The following is a 21,634-nucleotide window of genomic DNA, read 5'->3' as shown; positions in this document are numbered from 1 at the left end:
TTGATACCTGCCTGCTAAGTATTCCCACTGCGTAACTTATATCAGGTCTTGACCATTGACTCAGAAACATTAAACTTCCAATTGCTGACTGATATAACTCAGGATGTTCAAACATAGGACTTTCATCTGTGTGAAGTGATTTAATGAATCCTAGTTCCATAGGAATAGCAGATCCTTTACAGTCTTGCATGTTATATGTTGCCAGAAGCTGTTTAATTTTGCTCTGCTGACTGATTAAACAACTCCCATCCTTTGCCCAGCACACTTCCAGACCTAGGTAAGCTTTAATTGAACCAAGATCTTTCACTTTAAACTTTTTGGATAGTTGTGCAGCAAATGCTGAAACCTTTGAGGCTTTAACATTACATTACACACAATGTTTGTGCCAAATGAATAACGATTTGGAGGTACTCCTTTGTTTTCTCGCTGTGACCTCCTAGGAGTAAAAGTTTCCTCTGTTTCATCTTCCCCCTCAGACGTTCGCCCCCCTTGCTGTTGCTTAGGAACAGGCGACGACTGATCTGCCTCTTGCTTTGGAGATAACGACTCAGCACTTTTCTCCCCCACAGTTTCTGAACTCTGAGAATCTTTTTTACTGTTAAACCTCTGGGAATCAAACCAAACCTCTGTGTTTGCATGCAATTTCTCCCAGCCAGCGTGCTCACAAAACTTGGCATTTCTAGATATCACAATTCCATTAGTACCTTCAGCAAATCTGTAACCCTTTGAAAACTCTTGGTAGCCTACAAAAATTAATTGCTTAGATTTAGGCTCCCCTTTCTTTCTCATTTGCTTTGGAATCTGTACCCATGCTTTAGAACCAAAAACATGTAGATGATCTATCTTAGGTTTCTTTCCAAACAATTTGAAATAAGGAGTAGTACCAATAGTCTGATGGAACAGCCTATTCTGAATATAACACGAAGTTAACATACTTTCAGCCCAATACGACATAGGTAACCCAGCATCTTCTAACATTGAATGCATCATGTCCTGTAACGATCTATTCTTGCGTTCCGCCACACCATTTTCCGGTGGACTAAAAACATTGCTTTTCCGATGCCCAATACCACGTTTCTGCAACCAATCTCTGAAAGCATTAGACATGAATTCACCTCCACGATCGCTCTGAATTCTTTTCACTTTAACAGAAAAAAACCTCTCCACTGATGCTACCCAGCTTTTGAATTTGGTAAATACATCTCCCTTGTGTTTCATGGGATAGGCCCAAGAAAAACGTGTTGCATCGTCCACAATTGTTAGAGAAAAACGTGCTCCACCCCTGCTTACAGCAAAAGGACCAATTACATCCAAATGAACAAGCTGTAGTGGTGAGTCACTTACTCTATCACTTCTGGGAAATGGAACTCTGCAAATTTTGACTTTCTTACATACATTGCAGTCCAAATACTTATTGCAACTCTCTAGCTTACATCCATCAGCTAACTCAGGCATTTTTAAAACACTTTTCCATCCAGCATGGCCTAGCTTCCTATGCAGTAAATGTAAACAGTTGTTATGCATAGCTTTGTTGCTTAACACAGGTTGAGAATTACTGACCACTGCTGCAACTGAAGAACCAGCTTTAAGTTTAAACAAACCACCTTCTGGCTTAGCAATGCCAAGAATCTCACCATTCTTTTTAATAATACAGCTGTTGTTTTCAAAATGAACTTTAAACCCAGCTTTAAGCAAACAATCAACTGACATTAAATTGCTTCTTAGTGATGGTACATACAGCACATTCTCCAGGCACTCACGCAGACAAGGAACATATACAGATCCCCCTGAATGTACCTCAGAAGTTCTCCCATCAGCTAAAGCTACCTGACTGCTTTGTGTTTGGCCCTTAGAAACAAAAACTTTCTCTGAATTTACGATGTGTCGAGAAGATCCTGAATCTACCACCCAGACAGTCTGTTTCTCATCAGCACACTTAACCACGGCAGTCACAAGTTGCGCTGACTTGGTGCGTTTGAAGAATTTCTTCTGTCTTTGCTGCTGCTCCTGACGCTGCTGCTGCTCCTGTCGCTGCTGCTGCTTGGCCGCCTCTGGACACCATTTTCTCAGATGCCGCGTTGACCCACAGCGATAGCACTGACGCACAGCATAAGCGGACTCTTCACCAGACGCCGGACACGGACGTTGTTGTTGCTTCCCTTCTGGAACGCTGCTTGCATTCTTTACAAGCCGACCGCTTGCCGAAGCCTCTGAAATTAACGACCTGTCCTCCCGCTTCTGCCATTCTTCCAGCAAACGCCCAGTCACGTAATTAACAGTCAAATCTTCTTCTTTCATCGCTTCAAATGTCATGACTAGATTGTCCCAGCTTTCAGGAAGAGAGCTCAAAATTATAGACACTTTCTCCTGCTGATCTAATACACAGTCTCTTTCTTGAAGCGCTACAAATTTCATCTGCAAACTGTGCAAATGATCTTGCATTGTAACTCCAGGCTGCAACATTGCTTTATACAACGCCTTGCGAAGAAACAGTTTGGAACATGCTGTCTCACGCACATGAAGGTCTTTCAACGCCTTCCACACGCCTTTCGCTGACTTAATCCCTCTCACATGCGGTAACTGAGAGTCTTCCAGCCCCAAGACTATGGTGGCCCTTGCTCTTTGGTCCCTGTCCTGCTCTTCATCATCAGGCTTTGCAGGTGGCTTATTTACTGCCTGCCAGAGTTTCTCCCTCTGTAACACAGCCTGCATACGCTCAGACCAAAGCAAGTAGTTGTGGTCATTCAGACGCTCAAACGCCATCTGAAACGGTTGAGAAGCCATCTGAGAGCAATGTTTCCTAACAACCCAGGAACCAGCTACTCACAGCTTCCGAGAGAGAACACAGGAATCCACAGCATCCAGCAATGACACACTGCAGCTGTTGTCTGTCTTGTGCAGTTCCACGCGTCCACAGCTTCACCAGCTTCAGCCAATCACCAGCCACAGTCTGGAACTCCCATAACCTCTTAAGACAATCATAATCTTTGAAGATTTAGTGTCAGGAGTATAACGTATTCCTGGACACCGCAGAGTTAGACGCAAACTTTTCTGGAAGCTTCTGGCTGTTGTGAAATTGACTAGACAGCTCAACGCAGGAACTCAGCAACTCACTGGATAACTATATACAGTATTTATTGATTGAAGCAACTAGCATCCATAAGTTACTATTTACAGACTTTACAAAATAAAAGAAACAAAACATAAAATCTTTTCCTCTCTCTGTCTCTCTCTCTCAACCTAACACCACACACCAACACCTACCACACCCTCTCAGATAAAACTGAGTTCTTTAAGTACTCCACTGACCAATCACAGGTGCTTGCTAATGGTCAGAGAGAGAGCAATCTGGGCTTTCTGCCAACTACTAATTGCTTGAAGATAACAGCTGCATTTCCTTTCTGCACGTAGGTGACTGAAATCTCTAACAATCATAATATTGCCATTTCTGTTCTAAGCAAGGGTGCTTTCTGTCTAAGTTCATCATTCAGAGCTCACCACCACTATGGTGACTACAGTGGGTAGTCTCGCTGTGGAGCAACAGAAAGTTACATTGACATTTCACAAACATGCTTATGTCAGCCCTTGATAAATGGGATCCTCCTTAATGGAGGTCCTGGTTGCGCTTGGGCCCCTAAGGTACCCCCACAGGGTGAGTTCTTGTTGGGCATGGCCCAAGCCTTAACAGTTGGGCTCCGGGATCACGCCTGGCTGTTTGGGCCAATCCGGATGTATGGCGTGATTCCCGGGGCCTATAAAATCGGCAGCGCAATGTAACTGGGGGCACTTGCTTCACGCTGCTGAACATCCTCCCTCCCTCCCTAATTTTAGGTTGTGCTCTTTGGCCTTGCTTCGGATTGGGTCGCCTGTTTTGGAACAGGGGCTGGGTAGGAATTTTTCCATTTGGCAGATTGGCTGTAGCAACTTAGTTTTCGCCTACCCCCTTAGCAATCGTCACAACTTTGTAAGGTTTGGCAGTTAGGCATTGGGTTATTGAAATGTGGGGGAGGTGAGGTGTGGCCATCACTTGCCCCTCCAGAAATAGTAAAAAATCTGGGGGTCCTGGATCTCGTCCGAAGTCCGCTTGAGGGGCTAGGGCCATACCAGGACTACAGGAACCCTGGGGTGAGCTTTGGTTGATCTTCATCAATGTTGCTCCCTTGTTTGGTGTTTACCCTTTCAGACTACCAGCCAGAGAGGCAGGAGTCAGTTATAGTCTGTTGCCAATGCCTAAGCCAATACCGCTCATTTTTGCTGTAATCAATAAAGTTGTGGCCTAAATTATTGCCCAATAACTTAAACTAAAATTATGTGTCTGTGTGAAGTTATTTACAGGGGAAGGGCTTGGGGGCACAAGCCTGTTTCTACTGATACAATGCCAAGCCCCAAAACACTGCAGCAGTTATTATCTCTTCTATAATTGTCAAGCTTACAGTCATTATTTCAATGGCAAATCTGAAGCTCAGAGTTTCCTCCCAGAGGCATATGGGGGGGGGGGAATAAACAAGCAAGCAAGTGAAATAATATAAAGCCCCACTGAGTGTAGGAACTAAGGGCAGGCAGGGCTGTGTCATTTCAAACTCTGTCAGTTTCCCTCTTTCACTATATAGATCAGTCAAGCATTCAGATAATGTTCTTAAAATACAGAAATGCCTTAGAAATCCTTTAGATTGTAAATCTAAAAGTGGACACAAGTCTCTTTAACTAGTGCATTGGCTGGCCGTCAGCTAAAATTTAAAGTGGATTCTTTAAAGTAGAATGAATTGAATTTATTGATTAGGCTATGGAGAACCATTTGGAAATCAACTGTGCAGCTTTGACATCAGAAGGATGGTGACTGTGGTGTTCATGGTTCTTGTGGTGGTGTTTCCTCATGTGGTGTGCAAAGCACACAATGTTATGTGTGCTGCGAATGATCTTGTTCATGTTCCACATGAGTGGCACCAGCCAGGTGAAATTCTAATTGGTGGGATTGTGTCTTATATCTATTATCTTGTACCTGGCGTTGACTTCAAGAAACCCCCATCTCAGGAGCAGATTGATGTTCCACTGTAAGATATTATCTCACCCCCTAGATTTGAATGTTCACTATACTTTGGCAATTCCTTCTGTTTTCATGACTGCTGACCCATGAGTGAGTGAGTGAGTGAGTGAATGTGTGCATATTGGCAAGAAACCATTGTTCATGCAGGCAATGGCATGTTCCTAAAGCTTAATTTATAATGAATTTCAAAAGATGTTCAAAATCTCATTTTCCCCAAAGCCCGAAGCATTCCTTTTAGGGATTATTGGGAGTGAGATTGCAAGAGACCTAAAGAAAGTGTTCATGTACGCCACCACGGCAGCAAGAGTTTTGATCGCACAGAATTGGAAAGTGGAGATCTTACTGAAAAGAAGAAATATTGGCTGATTAAATTGATGGAGTGTGCCAAGATGGATAAGCTAACAGAGCAGATAAGAGATCCAAGGAAACAAAAATTCAGAAATGATTGGAATATATTTAAACAGTATCTGAAAGACATTGTGGAGAATAATTTTTTTTGAATAACTTTTGAATTTTTTTTTTAGAATAACTCCTGTAAGAAAAAATATTAAAATATAGAGGAAAAGTAGGTTACCAAATATATAGATATGTTATTTTGGGCATTCAGATAATAATAATAATAATAATAATAATAATAATAATAATAATAATAGAGGACCCAAGTAAAAAGGGAAGTACAAAATGAATCAATGATTAAGTACATATTTTTGTTTTCTTTATTATGTTTTCGAATCACATGTTTAGTAACAGGAAAACTGAGATGTTACAAAGTGATTTCATGAATGTTTGTTAAAAGAAACCAATAAAGATGAATTGCAAAAAGAAAAAAAAGAAATGTTCCTAAAGCACTATTCACTCACTGTATCCCAAAGGCAACAGTACTGTGGGAAAATGTGCTTTACATCACAGGTACATGGGGGAAAGTTCCTTATAGTTGGACTTGAAAAGGTGTGGCCAGATGGGTCATGGGGTGGCATTGTGTCAGGTAGTCTTCATTTTTGGAACTGGAAATGGCAGCTCCCAACTTCCTTAATAGCATTTCGTAATTGATATGGAGGAGGTTGCCAGCAAAGTGATGCACAATTGAATGTAAAGGAGTAATTAGGCATCACAAAAGGAATTAATCTTTGCTCAGTTTTGTCCCTACCCCAGGCAACTTAATCTATCATATTCTTCTTGCAGCGTGGTGACAAAATTCTATCAGCACATCCTGGCTTTGGTGTTTGCCGTCCACGAAATCAATAAAAACCCCAAGCTTTTGCCAAATATCACTATTGGATTCCATATTTATGACAGCTACTATGATGCGGGGATAACATATCGTACAACGTTGGGCCTGCTCTTCCAGTCACGTAGGTTTGTCCCTAACTACAAATGTGGCACACAGGGGAATTTAATGGGAGTCATTGGTGGTCTGGATTCTGATACCTCTTCACACATGTCAGACATCTTAGGCCTGTACAAGATTCCACAGGTAGGATTCATGGGTTGGGTCTACGGGATCTTCTCTAATCTCATGCATCTGCTCTCCTTTCCTCTTTCAGATAGCAATTTTAAGATTGAAAAAGAGAGAGGTTTTTGATTGGGGAAAGACAGGATGAAATACATGGATATGATGATGATATGAAATGTCTATTGTAGTTTGTTGATACATCCTAAGCTCCCTCACTTTAAATTACATGAGGTTTGATAACATATAGGCCTTCAAGTCTTTGGAATTCCCATGACAACGAAGTACAGCTAGCCCACCGTCAGTCAGCCTATCTCTCCTCTGCTCTTTTTTTTTAAATAATACAATTTTAAAACTATCAAATTCAGAAGCACTTTTGAGATGAGGGAGAAGAAAAAGGGTGTACTGAATTATTATATAGTCTTGTTGAACTTTCACATGTGTAAATTTCAGTTAAAATGTGTTTAATCATGGTTCTTTTAAGAATGTTTTATGGATATGTTAATGTCATTTATGGATATATTACTGCAGCTGAATAATTCTTTTATTGCGTTTCTGATAATTTTATACATATAACAACAAAACCGTTTCTAACATTAAAATACAAGGTTCTTTCGAACCTTCAGGACTCTTTCCCGCCCTCCAAGGGTTCCATATTTAGATTTACGTTCGCTGCATCTTTTATCCTTATCCATCTATTATATAACCATAATTACCATAAATAATTCCACATTTCAAGTTCCAAATTACAAGATTTTAACTGTGTACAGTGGTCTTTTAAATAAATTACAAATTTACTCCAATCTTTAGAAAATACTTGACCTTCCTGGTTTTGGATCTTCCCCATCAGTTTTGCCATTTACACAAACTCCATCATTTTCATCTGCCATTCTTATTTTGTTGTTACTTCTCCTTCCTTCCATCTCTGGGCTAGTAGCATTCTCGCTGCCATCGTTGCATACATAAAGAAGTCTTTTAGTGTATCTTCTCTTGGAAAATCTTCACCTATCATACCTAGTAAAAAGGCTTCTGGTTTTTGGACAAATGTGTTTTTTTTGTTTGTTTTGTTTTTTAAAAACTCATTATATATCCCAGAAAGCCTTTACTGATGTACATGTCCACCACATATGTTAAAAAGTCTCCTCTTTCTCTTTACAATTCCAACATAATTTTGAACTTGTTTTGTACATTTTCACAATTTTACTTGGTGTTAGATACCAACGATACATCATAAAGGCTTGACATCTCTCGCTTTACATGTCATGAGTCTATTTCATATGTTAGTTTCACCTTTTAAGTTGAATTCCTGAAATAAATGTACCGGTACTTTTCCATGATATTCTAATTTTTTGAGTATCACCTGTAATTTGCTTTCAACGAACAGCATGCAGTAAATCTTATTTCCTCTTTCCATAACTTTTCCCAGGATGAAAGTTGGATATTTTACCCAAAATCTCTAGTCCAATGTATCATCACTGCCTTAACTTCTTCATCTTTAGTATGCCATTCTAAAAGTAGTTTGTACATTTCTGATAACACTTTCACATTATTTTCCAACAGCAGCTGAATATCCACCTTGATGCTACAGCAATTCTACCAATTATTAGGTTAAAAACTAATATGATTATTTTGGAAATCTGACTTTGTTTTTTTTTAAATGCTACTCAGTTTTACATGTAAGATACAGTAATATTTTGGTTTTATCTCATTTTTACCTAGGGGTTATTTTGTGTGGCAATTTATTAAACATTATTAAATTTTAATTGATTTTATGTAAACTGCTTAGGAAAGCTTTGTTAAAGTGGTATAAAATTCTAAATAATAATAATAATAATAATAATAATAATAAATATTGTTCAATATTCTACAATTCTACAGTATTATTCTATAGTAAGAAGACAAACAATCATTATTTTGCACAACCTAGGGATTACATTTATAAGAATTAGTTATGGATGTAATATTTCACATACTTATTCAGATGGAAATCCATATTATTACTTCAGATTAATGTGATGAATAGTATTACACTTTGAGCAATTTTAAATTGTAGTAGGGAACAGGATTACAAAAAAAAAAAAATTGGCAAAATCTCTTCATTCCACTATGAGTTCAAATGAAAAAGGGTGTTTAATTGCACTTAGTAATTCTTTGTAGGCTAGCTTTGTGATACTTTTCAATCAAAAGGCAAGGTAGAAATTAACATTGCAACCCTATTTACTTGGAAATAAATTTCACTGTTTAACAGAGGCTACACTAGTAGTACATGTTTGCAGAGGATTGCAGCTTAAATAAGCAATAACTCAATAGTTCAATAACTCAATAAGTAAATTAATATATATGTATTGCTATCCAAGGCTGGATCAAAGAAGTGATTCAGTTAAACGTGTTGCAAGTTCATACAGGGAAATCTGCTAGGGAAAGATGAGACTCCACAGCACAATCTGGTGTCATAGTGTTATATTGCATATACAACGCATATAAAACATTTTTAAAAACAACAACAATCTAGCTGAGACCCAGGTCTACTCAGTAATAAACCTAATTATATCAATTGGTCTTAATTGAAGATAAAAAAATATATAGGATTATAGTCTAAGTATGACCCTTCCTTGAAATGTCTCCTTTTAAAAAAATTTAGCTTTCATATGGCTCATTCCAACGAGTCGTGAATGAGCAAACCGATCTTCCTTCTTTTTACCGCATGGTCCCTAATGAGGAGCTTCAGTACCAAGGAATTATTCATTTACTTCTGCATTTTGGATGGAAATGGGTTGGAATAATGATTTTGGATGATGACAATGGAGAGCATTTCTTGAAGACTTTGGAGCCCATGTTTTCCCAGAGCGGGATCTGTTCAGCTTTCACCAACAGAGCTCCAGATGAAATGCGTTTCCAGAACCTTGCTGAAATGAATGATTACATTTTGAATAGCATTAGAAGTTTCAGAAAAACCAAAGCAAATGCAGTGCTTATATATGGTAAAACAGCAATTATTAGATGGTTGGCAGCCATTCTGTGGTGGAAAAAGTTATTGCCTTTAAGCGATCTTCAATATACAGAATATATGACTCCTGGAAAGGTATGGATTACAACAGCTCAAATTGATTTTGCATTCTTTGTATTGCAAAGAGCTTGGGATGTTCAAATGTTTCATGGAGCAGTTTCATTTACAGTTCACTCAAATGAACATATTGGCTTCCAAAATTTTATTCAGTTTATAAACCCTTCCAGTTCAACAGAAGATGGCTTTATCAAAGATTTCTGGGAACAAGCATTTGATTGTTTAATGCAAGATGTTGATGAATCCTGTACCGGGGAGGAGAGATTGGAGAGCCTTCCTGGACCTTTTTTCGAAATGAGCATGACAGGCCACAGCTACAGTATCTATAATTCTGTCTATGCTGTGGCACATGCCTTACATAGAATTTCTACATCTGAATCCAAAGACAAAACACTGAAGAATAAGGATGGAATAGATCCCCTGAATGTGGAACCTTGGCAGGTAAGTTGGATCCTCCTAACAGAGGATCCATGGTGTGCACAGCCCTGGAACTCCTTCCCCAATCGGCTTGGAGGCGGGGCTTTGCCCCGCTCCAGCCAGTGGTGCCACAATCGTGCCACTGTCCTTTAGACAATCGGCAGCGTGGCAAGGTTGGGGGTATTTATTTGGTGGCTCGACGTGGGGACCCCCTCTTGCTTCATACCACCGAACACCCACCCGCCCACCTGTTAGGTCGCGTCTGGCCTTGCTTTGGACTTTGCTTGGTTGCCCGTTTTGGAATGGGGGCTGGGTAGGAATTTTTTTCCAGTGTGGCAGATTGGCAGTGGCCACTTGGTTTTTGCCTACCTCTTAGCAATCATCACAATTTTGTAAGGTTTGACAGGCATTAGTTTATGGGAATGTGGGGGAGGGGAGGTGCGGCCATCACCTGCCCCTCCATTTGATAGGGTATTCCATTAAAGGAATCCAGGGATCTGGATCTCGTCCAAAGCCTGAGGAGGGGCTAGGGCCATGACAGGACCCCCAGGAAGAGTTTGGATTTGATATCCAGCTTTATCACTACCAGAAGGAGTCTCAAAGCGGCTAACATTCTCCTTTCCCTTCCTCCCCCACAACAAACACTCTGTGAGGTGAGTGGGGCTGAGAGACTTCAGAGAAGTGTGACTAGCCCAAGGTCACCCAGCAGCTGCATGTGGAGGAGCGGAGACGCGAACCCGGTTCACCAGATTACGAGTCTACCGCTCTTAACCACTACACCACACTGGCACACTGGAACCCCAGTGGTGAGCACCAGTCAATATACATTGATGGAGCTCCCACTGCTGGTTGTTTACCTTTGCAGGCTCCTTGCAGGGTGGGCAGGAGCCAGACATAGTCTTGATACCAATGCGTAAGCCAATACCAGTCACACTTGTGTATTCCATAAAGTTGTGGCCTAAATTTTCCCATTAACCTTTAAACTAAATTCTGCCTCCACTGTGTCTTTATTTCCATGGGGGATGGGTTTCAGGGCTCGAAGCACAATAGCTCCTCGCTGTCAAAGATCTAATGTATATTACAGATGTGTGATGTTCAATTGCCATTATGCGTGGCAGAAAATGGAGACTCCTCCCTCCTCTTGAGAATCTTTTAAATTCTTTTCACTGCAAAGGATCCACTGCATGCTAAGCGTCTCATTCCAGTGTATTTTGACATAGGAATTCTCCTTAAGTGACACAATCTTCTATAATTCTATAAAAAATGATAGTGCACTCTTACTAATATTGTAAATATTTATCCAAAAGTGTCATATAATTGTTGGCAGTGTACAGATGAAAATTAGATATGTTTAAACAAGGTTGGATATCCTTTATGCTACAAATTAAGCCATGAAATTCAATTATCTCCACTAATAAGGTTGGGGCATGTAGAAAATACCATCTACAAATATCTGTGAAAAGGAAAGCAACCCATTTGTGATTATTCAAAAACACTGAACTTCATTCATTGACTATTTGAATCAAAATAGTCTTGAACAATTGATATTCTGCAAATGTATTAAAATGAATTTAATTGAATTGTGCTTGTATGGCACCTGATAGACATATCCAAGTTCTATGTTTTATCTGTCAGCTTGGTTCTACCATATTCAGTCTACTCAATATAAGCCGTACTATTTTGTAAAGATGGAATCTATTTTCTTCTTCTTCACATAACATTTATAGTGTCTGGAAATTGCTTTCTTAATATAAAATCTATAGAAAAAGTATATTCTCAGTGAGAATGTTTCAATATTTTAAATGCTATTCTATTCTCTTTCTTCCTGTAGCTCCATTCATGGCTTCAGAGGATCTCATTCAACAACAGTGCTGCAGATGAAATCATGTTTAACAAACATGGAGAATTATCATCTGGGTTCGATATTACAAGCTTGGCCACTTTCCCAAATAACTCCTATGCCAGAGTCAGAGTGGGAAGACTAGATCCTCAAGACCTTAAAGGAGCTGTATTATCCATTAATGAAGACAGAATTGAATGGCACAGAGATTTGACTCAGGTGAATGGGATTTATGATATGACTGGATTGGTTGGCCCAAGGAGTGATGCAGCCAGGGACTCCCTATGATGCAGGGGCCAGCCCCGTCCCCCCGTCCCCACAGGGTGGGGGCTCATGACCAGCCCACAACTTCATTTCACTGGGGAAGGGAAATGGCTTTATTGCACATTGTGGATTGGATATCATTGTTGGATATCATAGGACGTGTAATTGTTGATAAATCAATATTTCTGAAACATTTTCTCAGTGCTAAATTCCTCCTTTGTTTAAGACCAGGTGCCTCCCTTCTCCTTATGTAATGAGAACTGCCTGCCTGGTTACAGCAGGAAAGTGATCGAGGGGGAGAAATTTTGCTGCTACATTTGCGCTTCATGTCCAGAAGGGATGTTCTCAAACAAGAAAGGTAGGTTATACATTGCAAAAAACACATGGATGTAATTAAATGACAGCTGAATCTGTGATTACTGATGACAGAATGTCTAGCCTATATTGTTACTAATGCCTACAATTGTTCCTCCACATGGAATCCAGTCAATCCCATAATTCGAGAATTCCTGCTGCTGTTGAGTGTGCTCTCCCCTGGATTATAGAGCTCGGTTACATCCCTCATTCACCAGAGTAGTTAAGGGCAATGCTACAAAAACAGAGTTCCACCTGAATGCAGGTGGTTCAAGTGAAGAGAAATGTAGGGCTTAACAACCTCAGTGATTGCCTGCTTGGGCCAAATGTATTGGTTAAAGTTTTGTGACGAAAGGCTCATTCTAGGCCAATTCAGACAGGTCAAGACTGTAGGCCTCGCAAAGAGGAGAGTTTCCTTTTATAGAGATTCAATGATACACTGTAGTTGAAATGAACACGAAGCTTTATTAAAGATCCAGAAACAAAACTATAGCAAAGATATGACACACTTGTTCTCTGATTACATTTAGAAATGAGAACCACCCCCTTGGGTAAATCTGGGTAGAGGAACTCCATACTACAGGATGTGTGATATGTGTCTTTATTCTGATTCCCTTCCAAAGCTGCCACCCAAGCCTTATACATCTATCATCTTTAATAGCTATATATAGCTATTAAATAGCTACTGCCATATTGCATGGCTTCTGTTTGCGTATTGAGGACCTCAATCCACCCCCCATTGACTTGACACAGGAGACAGATTTTTGGTTTGGGTTTTTGGCAAATAATTTAGGGCCACAACTTTATTTAAATACAAATTCGGTGAGTGGTTGCGTAGGCATTGGTTCAGACTACTGTCACACCGGGACAGAGGCTGGCCTAAAACCAGCGATTGGGAGAATGCGACTGAGGAGAGTTAAGGACCGGGGGGAAGCAACGCGTCCCTCTTCCTCAATGGTCCCGGGGACTCGGCTTATGGCCCTAACCCCTACCGGGGGCTTCGGACAAAGCATAAGAGTCGCCGGATTCCTTTAACGGAATTCCCAGCATCAACCTGATTCTGGATGGGCAGCGCCCAATCCAGCAATCCACACAGGAACCAATGCCTAACCGCCAACCTTACAAGTTGTGACAAGTTGCTACTGCAGTAGGCAAAACCAAAAGGCACAGCCAATCGGCCAGATGGACAAATTCCTACTGGGCCCCTGTAAAGCAGATGACCCCATGACAGGCAGAGCAAAGTCAAAGCAGAGACCTAAAAAAAAGGGGGGGGGACGGGTGATCAGCAGCCGAAGCCAAGAGAAGGAACACCCTGCGTGCGGAGGCTTAAATAGGACGCTAAGCTGTCCATCACAAATTGCAACATTAACTTTTGCCCAGCAACTCCTAACTGACCATTAGCTACTAAGGCCGGCTACCGGCCCCACCCCCACAGGAAGGGAATGTGTCTTGCCAGGTCCCGATCGCAACACGTGCTCTTACTCATGGTAGAACCCGATTTGTCTATATTCACAAAACAATGGTATGGAAAGGCACTGAGAGATCAAGTTATAGAAGCAGGGTCACCTTTCCCTGTCTCTCTCCTGATAAAGGTCATTCATTCATTTCTAGCAATATTACCATGCAAAGGAGGCTGTAAGTGTGACATGTGAGAAATGTGAAATAATTAATAATATATTTTTGAAGAACAAAACGACACAGAGCAAGAAGTACGGCCAAGGTTTTGGACAATGTCCCTGTTGTCCCTGGACAACCACTACTGTATTTCCCATTTCATTTCAACCCACCCCTTAAATAATTAATTTTTCTTGGTAGATCATGTGATTTTTCAAATAGAAGCCAATATTTATTATATTACCTCAAAACCCTTACACAAGCATATTAGGGTTAGGAGGATAGAATGGACGGTAGCCCCTTGTTCAGAGTTTTAGTAATAATTACTAATAACTACTTATTAAGATGAATTCCAGGAAAGATGGTCATTGTTCATGAAAATAGAAGAGTGTTTAAGAAGCATATGTTCTTCTTTCAGACATGGATTATTGTATCAATTGCCCAGGAGATCACATTCCAAACAAGGGACAAGATAAATGCATCCCCAAGACACACAACTTCCTCACTTTTGACGAACCTTTAGGCATTACTCTAGTTTCTTTGGCTGTTCTTTTTTCTCTGATGACAGCTATGGTACTTGGAATCTTCATTAAGCACAGGGACACTCCCATCGTCAAAGCCAACAACCGGAGCCTCACCTACTTTCTTCTCATTTCTCTCCTTCTTTGTTTCCTCTCTGCTTTGCTCTTCATTGGAAAGCCTCAGAAGGGGACATGCCTGCTCCGACAAACAGCTTTTGGAGTCATCTTCTCCATTGCTATTTCTTCTGTTTTGGCCAAAACCATTACAGTGATTGTGGCTTTTATGGCCTCCCAGCCAGGAAACATTTTCCGGAAATGGGTGGGGAAAAGATTGGCATATTCTCTTGTCTTGGCTTGCTCTCTCCCTCAGTTTGTCATTTGTGTTATTTGGTTGTGTACCTTCCCCCCATTCCCAGATCTGGACATGAACTCACTAACTGGAGAAATCATCGTGGAATGTAATGAAGGGTCACTTTTCATGTTCTACTGTGTCCTGGGGTACATGGGAATTATGGCAACCATCAGCTTCACCATGGCTTTCCTAGCGAGGAGGTTGCCAGACAGTTTCAATGAAGCCAAGTTCATCACCTTCAGCATGTTGGTTTTTTGCAGTGTTTGGCTGTCCTTTGTGCCAACCTACTTGAGCACAAAAGGAAAATACATGGTGGCTGTTGAGATCTTCTCCATCTTGGCTTCTAGTGCTGGGTTACTAGGTTGCATATTTTCCCCCAAATGTTATATTATTATATTGAGGTCTGAATTGAACAAAAGGGAACAGCTAATAAGAAGAAAGCAAACAAATCAAATAGGTTCTATCCAGAGCTAGTCCTAACCAGAGTAGACCCCTTGAAATTAGTGAACATCATTAACTTGGTGTGTTAATGTCAGTGGATCTACTAAGAGTAAAGCTTAGTTTGATACAATCTGCTATATATTTTATTCCTGCTCAGGAGCAAGCGCCTCTTCTCCTTGATGTTTGTTGAACAGACTAAAAGGTTACGGGCCTCCTTTGAAAAAGCAGATTTTCACATTATTGTCTTCACTGCTGTCTCTTTTGTTTTGTGCAATGCCTTTATGATGTTTCTTGCTTCCACAATCTATAAACAAATAAAGACTGGCTCAATTTATTTTATTGTCATACTACCTTTTCCCATCTAATATCTGTGCTGTTAAATTAACACATTGCCTCATTTGGATTTGCAGTCATTATCTAGGACAAACATGGGGAACTCGGCTGCTCTCTAGATATTGTTGGACACCAAGTCCCATCAGGCTTAGCCAACATGACCAATAGTCAGAGATGGTGGAAGTGGGAATATAATAACATCTGCAGGACCACTGGTTCTCAGTTTCTGCATGTTGGTATTTTTCTGTGTTCGGCTCTCCTTTGTGAAAATCATGCTCCAGAGAAAATGTGTACACAATGGCCATGGAGATCTTCTTCATCCTTGCCTCCAGTGTTTGTTTTCTGGGTTACAACTTTTCATCCAAATGCTTTATTTTTGTGCTGAGGTATGATCTGAATAAAATACACCAATAAGGGGGGGGGGAGAATAAAATATCAAATGATCAGTCCTATTTGTTTTGCCACCTTTTTTGTTTCCTCTGAAGTGACTGTAGATTTAGCACTGTGGAAAGTGTGGTCTTTGGTGACCCACTTTAAAGATCTCACCTAGCTCCTCTCAGATCCCAATCAGATAAAATTCTTTGGAATGTTTGCCTATTTACTTAATAACTAATTTGGGCTCAATCTCTATTCATGTTTACATGGTCTAGAGATGGTTGAAAGATTTGTTGTTGTTGTTGTTGTTGTTGTTGTTGTTGTTGTTTAAAAGACCAATTATGTAGAGGTTGTAGCATATTTTCAAGAAATGTATGTAATAGCACCCATGAGCAATCTAGGCACAGATAAAAACAGATACTAGGGGATGGCCCTGGAAGACCCCATAAAATTTACAGAGGTATATACCAGCTTCTTAACCCAAACAGAAAAAACCCTAAATTTCTCCCATCCCCCTCTTTGAGGTCATCTTCTTGACTTGCTAATAGAAACAACAAAACTAACCAATGAACTTTCACCACAAGATTCAGCCAAGCTCTAAGTTCACCTTTATGCTACTAAGGAATAAAGATTGGAGCCCCCTGTGGCGGAATAATGCCTGCTGGTGGTTCAGGTTCATTATGGGTTAACCTATCACTCCCATGTTAAGTAGGTGTTCCCTGGGAGGCGGAGCTAGGTGGCATTCTAAAAGGAGGGGGAACAGCCTTGAAAGGCAGTTGGGGGGTGGAGGATTAGAGAGAGAAAATGAGAGGTTAGGCATCGGGGAATGCGAGGAAAGGTCATTACCATTGCTAAAGGGATGCAGGAAATATTATAACAAAGCTGAATTACATGAGAAGAAGATTTGTACCAGTAATAACCCAAGACACCCATGTTTTCTAGTTACCTAATAAAGTTAAATGTGCTTAAACATTCGTTGACTCTGGCAGTGTATCAGTACCTTAAGAGGTGTGACTAAGAGGAGAGAACAAAGCTTTCCTGTGGAAGAGGAAACTGTTTGCTTATTCTCCTGTCATACAGAGGGCTGGACAGTGAAGCCAAGTGTGCCACTTATTTGCCTAAAGGGAAGGCAAACTGCAGTAGTTGGGAACCCTGGTAGGGAGATCCCATAGGTGGCAAAAGGTTTTCAACCGTAGAGCCCTGAGGTACCCCAGAGACAACTCCCATATGAACACTGAAGGATTCATCCTAGTTGTCAGTGAAACCTAGGGAGAGTCGCTGTTGGGGAAGTATTGAAGGGGAGGGAATAGGATCCCTCACACACACACCCCAATTCCCTATGTGTGGACACTGATTCTTGTAGAACACATACAGGGCAACTGAGTCTCTATTGACACTTTCCCCCTCAAAATATCTTGTGCGCATTTGGGAAATATTCAAATAACAAGCAGTCTAATGAGGGATAGACAAAGGTTTCAACAGACATTACATTCTTATCCCTTTAGAGAGTAGCAGACTATCTTGAGGGACAGCAAATAAAGAATTTTAAAAAAGTAGTTCTCTTGGCTTTCATATCTATGACAGCTACTGTGATGCAATGAGCTTTGAAATAAGGTAACATATTTCAAATTGGTTTTCATCAGCAGTTCTGGTTCTCATGAAACCTCAGAGAGCCCAGTATCATTGCAGAAATGGTTATCCTTCCCCTACAATTATCCATACTATTATGATTGATTCACCTGGACAAACCCCCAATGGCTTCCCTGATTGCAATAGGGGGGAAAAAACAAGTATTACATGTTCATAAATACCACAGTGTGCTTTTGGCAGTTAAGATTATCTAAAAGCAAACAGGGCTCTGTTATTCTCAGTATTTCTCCCTTTTTCTTATGTATAAAGCTTTAAATGAGTATCTCCTTTCATCTACATTCAAGGCAAAATTTTATAACACAACTGAGGCTAAGAGAAAGGTGTATTCATGTCTGTTTAAGAACTGTTTTGGTGGAGTCGCATTAAATCTGCACCATTTTGCTTAAACAAATTTGCTCTTGCAGATAGCGACACCGTAGAGGGACCAGGAAAAATGCATATTTAGAGGGGAAATTTGCCATCAGGAAACTGAGGTGCTGCAATGTTGTTGATACTGCTGCTCTTCTTGCTTCCTCACCTGGTGTGCACAGTGTACACTACGAACTGTGCCCTGACAGATCCCCTTCCAATTCCCCATGAGTGGTACCAGCCAAACGAGTTCGTAATTGGTATGATCGTATCTCAGATGCACTACATTTCCCCCAATATTTTATTTGACAGAGACCCTTCATTGGAGGTGGTTAACTTTCCAATGTAAGAATTCATTTTAATTTTAAATGCATTTTCATGAAAGGTGCTTGCTTTACTTTGTTTGCCTGTTTGCTTTAGACAGAGAGGTCCTATATGCATATAAAGTTGGCAAACTGCTTTTGAGTTTTGTGGGAGGGGGAATCCCATATATTAATGGATGGATGTGAATACAGTGGTACCTCTGGTTGTGAACGGGATCCGTTCCGGAGCCCCGTTCGCAACATGAGCAGAACGTAACATGAAGTGCCGTGTCTGCGCATGTGAATGGTGCAATTTGTCACTTCTGTGTATGTGTGAACCTCCAAACCCAGAAGTAACCCGTTCTGGTACTTTTGGTTTCAGCGCATTCGTATCCTGTGACGAACACAACCCGCAGCTATCGTAACTAGAAGTATGACTGTATTGTTTGAAATGAAAGGCAAAATGCACATATTGAATCAGCCATGTTTTGTGGTCTGATTGCACTCTAGTTGCATTGCTGGTCTATACATATTTTCATCATTGTCATATAGAAATGGGTTAAGGAAGGTATAGGTTGCAGTTATCCATTTTATTTTTTCAGATTTAACATGTTGGTCCATGTGGAAATCAGGTAACATAGGATTCTACTAAGTCATGCCTTCTGTTTTAAAATCAAATGTAATTATTTTCTTTGTTGCATTTCATTCATTTTTTTCCTGCATAAGCTAGCTATTACCTATAAATTTCCTCTTTAATGTTTATTTATTTATTTGATATATTTCTGGCAAAACCATCAGTACCTGAAAAAGAGTTAAACAGATTTGTAGTCATTCAGGAAGTGATGTACTATTGAATGGACTTCTTAGTTCAAGTTATTTGAACATATAACATTGCATTTACTCTTAACTTAGATATTAATGAATCCCCACCCCCCAAAATTTGCTTTTGCCTCTGTCAGTCATTTTGTCTCACTTTGAGTTTTGTTCTCTTTGTGTTTTTAATCTTATTAATCAGTTTAATCCCCTGACAAGTGCATCGGTTTATCTGTCTTGGTGACAAAACCCCTTAGCATTAATATTCCAACATTGTTGCTTATTTTGTGGGTGCAATGCCCAACATAATATTTTTCTCCATTTTGTGGCAATGCCAGCAACCTCTTGAACTAGTTGCTTTATTTGCAGTGTATGTATAAAGTTCTACCAGCATATCATGGCCTCGGTGTTTGCCATTAATGAGATCATGGGAAATCCAAAAATCTTGCCCAATGTCACTCTTGGGTTTCACATCTACGACAGCTGCTCCAATTCAAGGATAACCTACCGTACCACTCTGGACATGGTCTGCAAATCACATAGGTTTTTCCCTAACTATCAATGTGGCACCCCAAAAAATCTAATAGGAGTCATTGGAGGACTTGAATCTGACACCTCCACACGAATGTCAGACATCCTAGGTCTTTACAAGATCCCACAGGTAGGATATGCTGGTGTTAGTTATGGAAAATTTCCATAACCAACATATAATTTGCTGCCGCTTGCTCATTCTGCTTTCCTTCTGCAATTTAATAATTTTTAAAGAGGGTGAAGGATAACAACAACAAATATGTGAAGCTGCACCAGAGTAACATTGGGTTTTCCAAAGCCATAAAGCGCCACCTGGAACTCCCTCCTTGGAGAAGCTAGAATGTGTCCCTCCTTATTGTCCTTCTGCCAGTAGTTGAATACCTTCTTGTTGCAACAGGTTTGGGGAACTGACTACTTTTAATGAAAGAGCTTGTGTTGTGCTGTTTTTGTTGTAATTATAAATAATTACAGTTTAAATGTTTTAAACTGATTATATGTATGGTTTTTATTCTATTAATATTGTATTGTTTTTAATGACCCCCTCCCCGTGTTTGTAGTCATTCTTGTTTTTATCTGTAAGCCGCTTTGAGTCCCATCAGGGGAAAATTTTGGGGTATACTACTACTACTACTAACACTGAAGTTAATTTCAGAAACCGTTTCACAAAGAACGACAGCTTCAGGGGATGAAGCTGTCAAATGTTCAATTTATTTACCCAGAACATAAACAGCTGCCTTCTTCCAGCTGAGACAAGTTGTTCATCTAGCTAAATATAGTTTATTGCACCCAAAAGTGGCTCCATAGGAAAAGAGTTAGAGATCTTGCATATCATCTGTAACAAAGAAGCCAGTGGCTGTATGTAGCACATTTTGTGTGTGTGCAGTGTATCTGACTCATCACCGAGCTGCAGTTTTTCCAACCCTGCCAAACTATGACAGCCTCCCACCCCTTTCTCTGAAATGTCTGTAAATTTATATGCATTTGTTTATTTAGTTTTCTTATGGCTCCTTTGAACCACCTGCGAATGATCAAAGCAATTCCCCAGCTTTTTACCGCATGGTCCCCAATGAAGTCCTACAGTATGAGGGATTTGTTCAGTTACTTGTACATTTTGGATGGACCTGGGTAGGGCTCATGACAATGGATACTGAAGCTGGAGAGCATTTCTCAAAGGTCTTTGAGACCATGCTTTCTCAGAGTGGAATCTGCTTAGCATTCCAGGAAACTTTTCCAAAAAATGTGCATTTCATCGGCATGGAGGAAATAGTGACTCTCTTTCTCAACATTGTCCCAAATTTCATGAGGAGCACAGCCAACGCAGTTGTTTTATATGGTGAAACTGCATCCATTGCATGGTTGACAGGTATTTTATTTGTAAAAACTATGTTTCCTATAACAGCTGCTGATTATGAGTTAAGTTCTATTGCGAGAGTGTGGATTATGACAGCTCAAATGGATGTCACATTGCATATAGTTCAAAGGGATTTTAAAATGCAAACGCTCCATGGTGCTATCTCCTTCGCAATTCACTCAAAGAAGGTTCAAGGCTTCCAAGACTTTCTTCATACTATCAACCCTTTGAAGGCAAAAGGAGATGGTTTTATTAAGGATACCTGGGAGAATGCATTTAGCTGTACTGTTTCGACAGACTATGTTGATGATCCCTGTACTGGGGAGGAGAGATTAGACAGCCTTCCTGCAACTTATTTTGACATGAGCATGACTGGCCACAGCTACAGTATCTATAATGCTGTCTATGCTCTGGCACATGCCTTACATATTACATACTCATCAAGATTCAGTAGAAGAGCAAAGGAGGATGGGAGACGATTGGCCCCTCACAGTGTGGAACCTTGGCAGGTAATGTCTTCTTATTGACTCTCAATGTTAAAAAGGGGAAATGGTGTCTGATCTGTCTTTA

The 21,634-nt window shown here is 40.3% G+C and overlaps 1 protein-coding gene across 1 annotated transcript; it reads left to right on the top strand.

Moving 5' to 3' along the window:
• The first annotated feature begins 4,830 nt into the window (after nucleotides 1-4,830).
• Nucleotides 4,831-15,394, top strand: LOC117057381 (vomeronasal type-2 receptor 26-like). The gene is made up of 6 exons (XM_033168223.1): nucleotides 4,831-5,051; nucleotides 6,227-6,518; nucleotides 9,136-9,999; nucleotides 11,807-12,034; nucleotides 12,311-12,437; nucleotides 14,466-15,394. The coding sequence occupies exons 1-6, from the start codon at nucleotides 4,831-4,833 to the stop codon at nucleotides 15,392-15,394; spliced, it is 2,661 nt and encodes an 886-aa protein (XP_033024114.1).
• The last annotated feature ends 6,240 nt before the right edge of the window (nucleotides 15,395-21,634 follow it).

This window comes from Lacerta agilis, chromosome 14 (assembly GCF_009819535.1).
Source record: "Lacerta agilis isolate rLacAgi1 chromosome 14, rLacAgi1.pri, whole genome shotgun sequence".
NCBI classification, from domain to species: domain Eukaryota; kingdom Metazoa; phylum Chordata; class Lepidosauria; order Squamata; family Lacertidae; genus Lacerta; species Lacerta agilis.
Note: the sequence above shows the minus strand (reverse complement) of the source record. Positions and strands in the feature narration are given on the sequence as shown.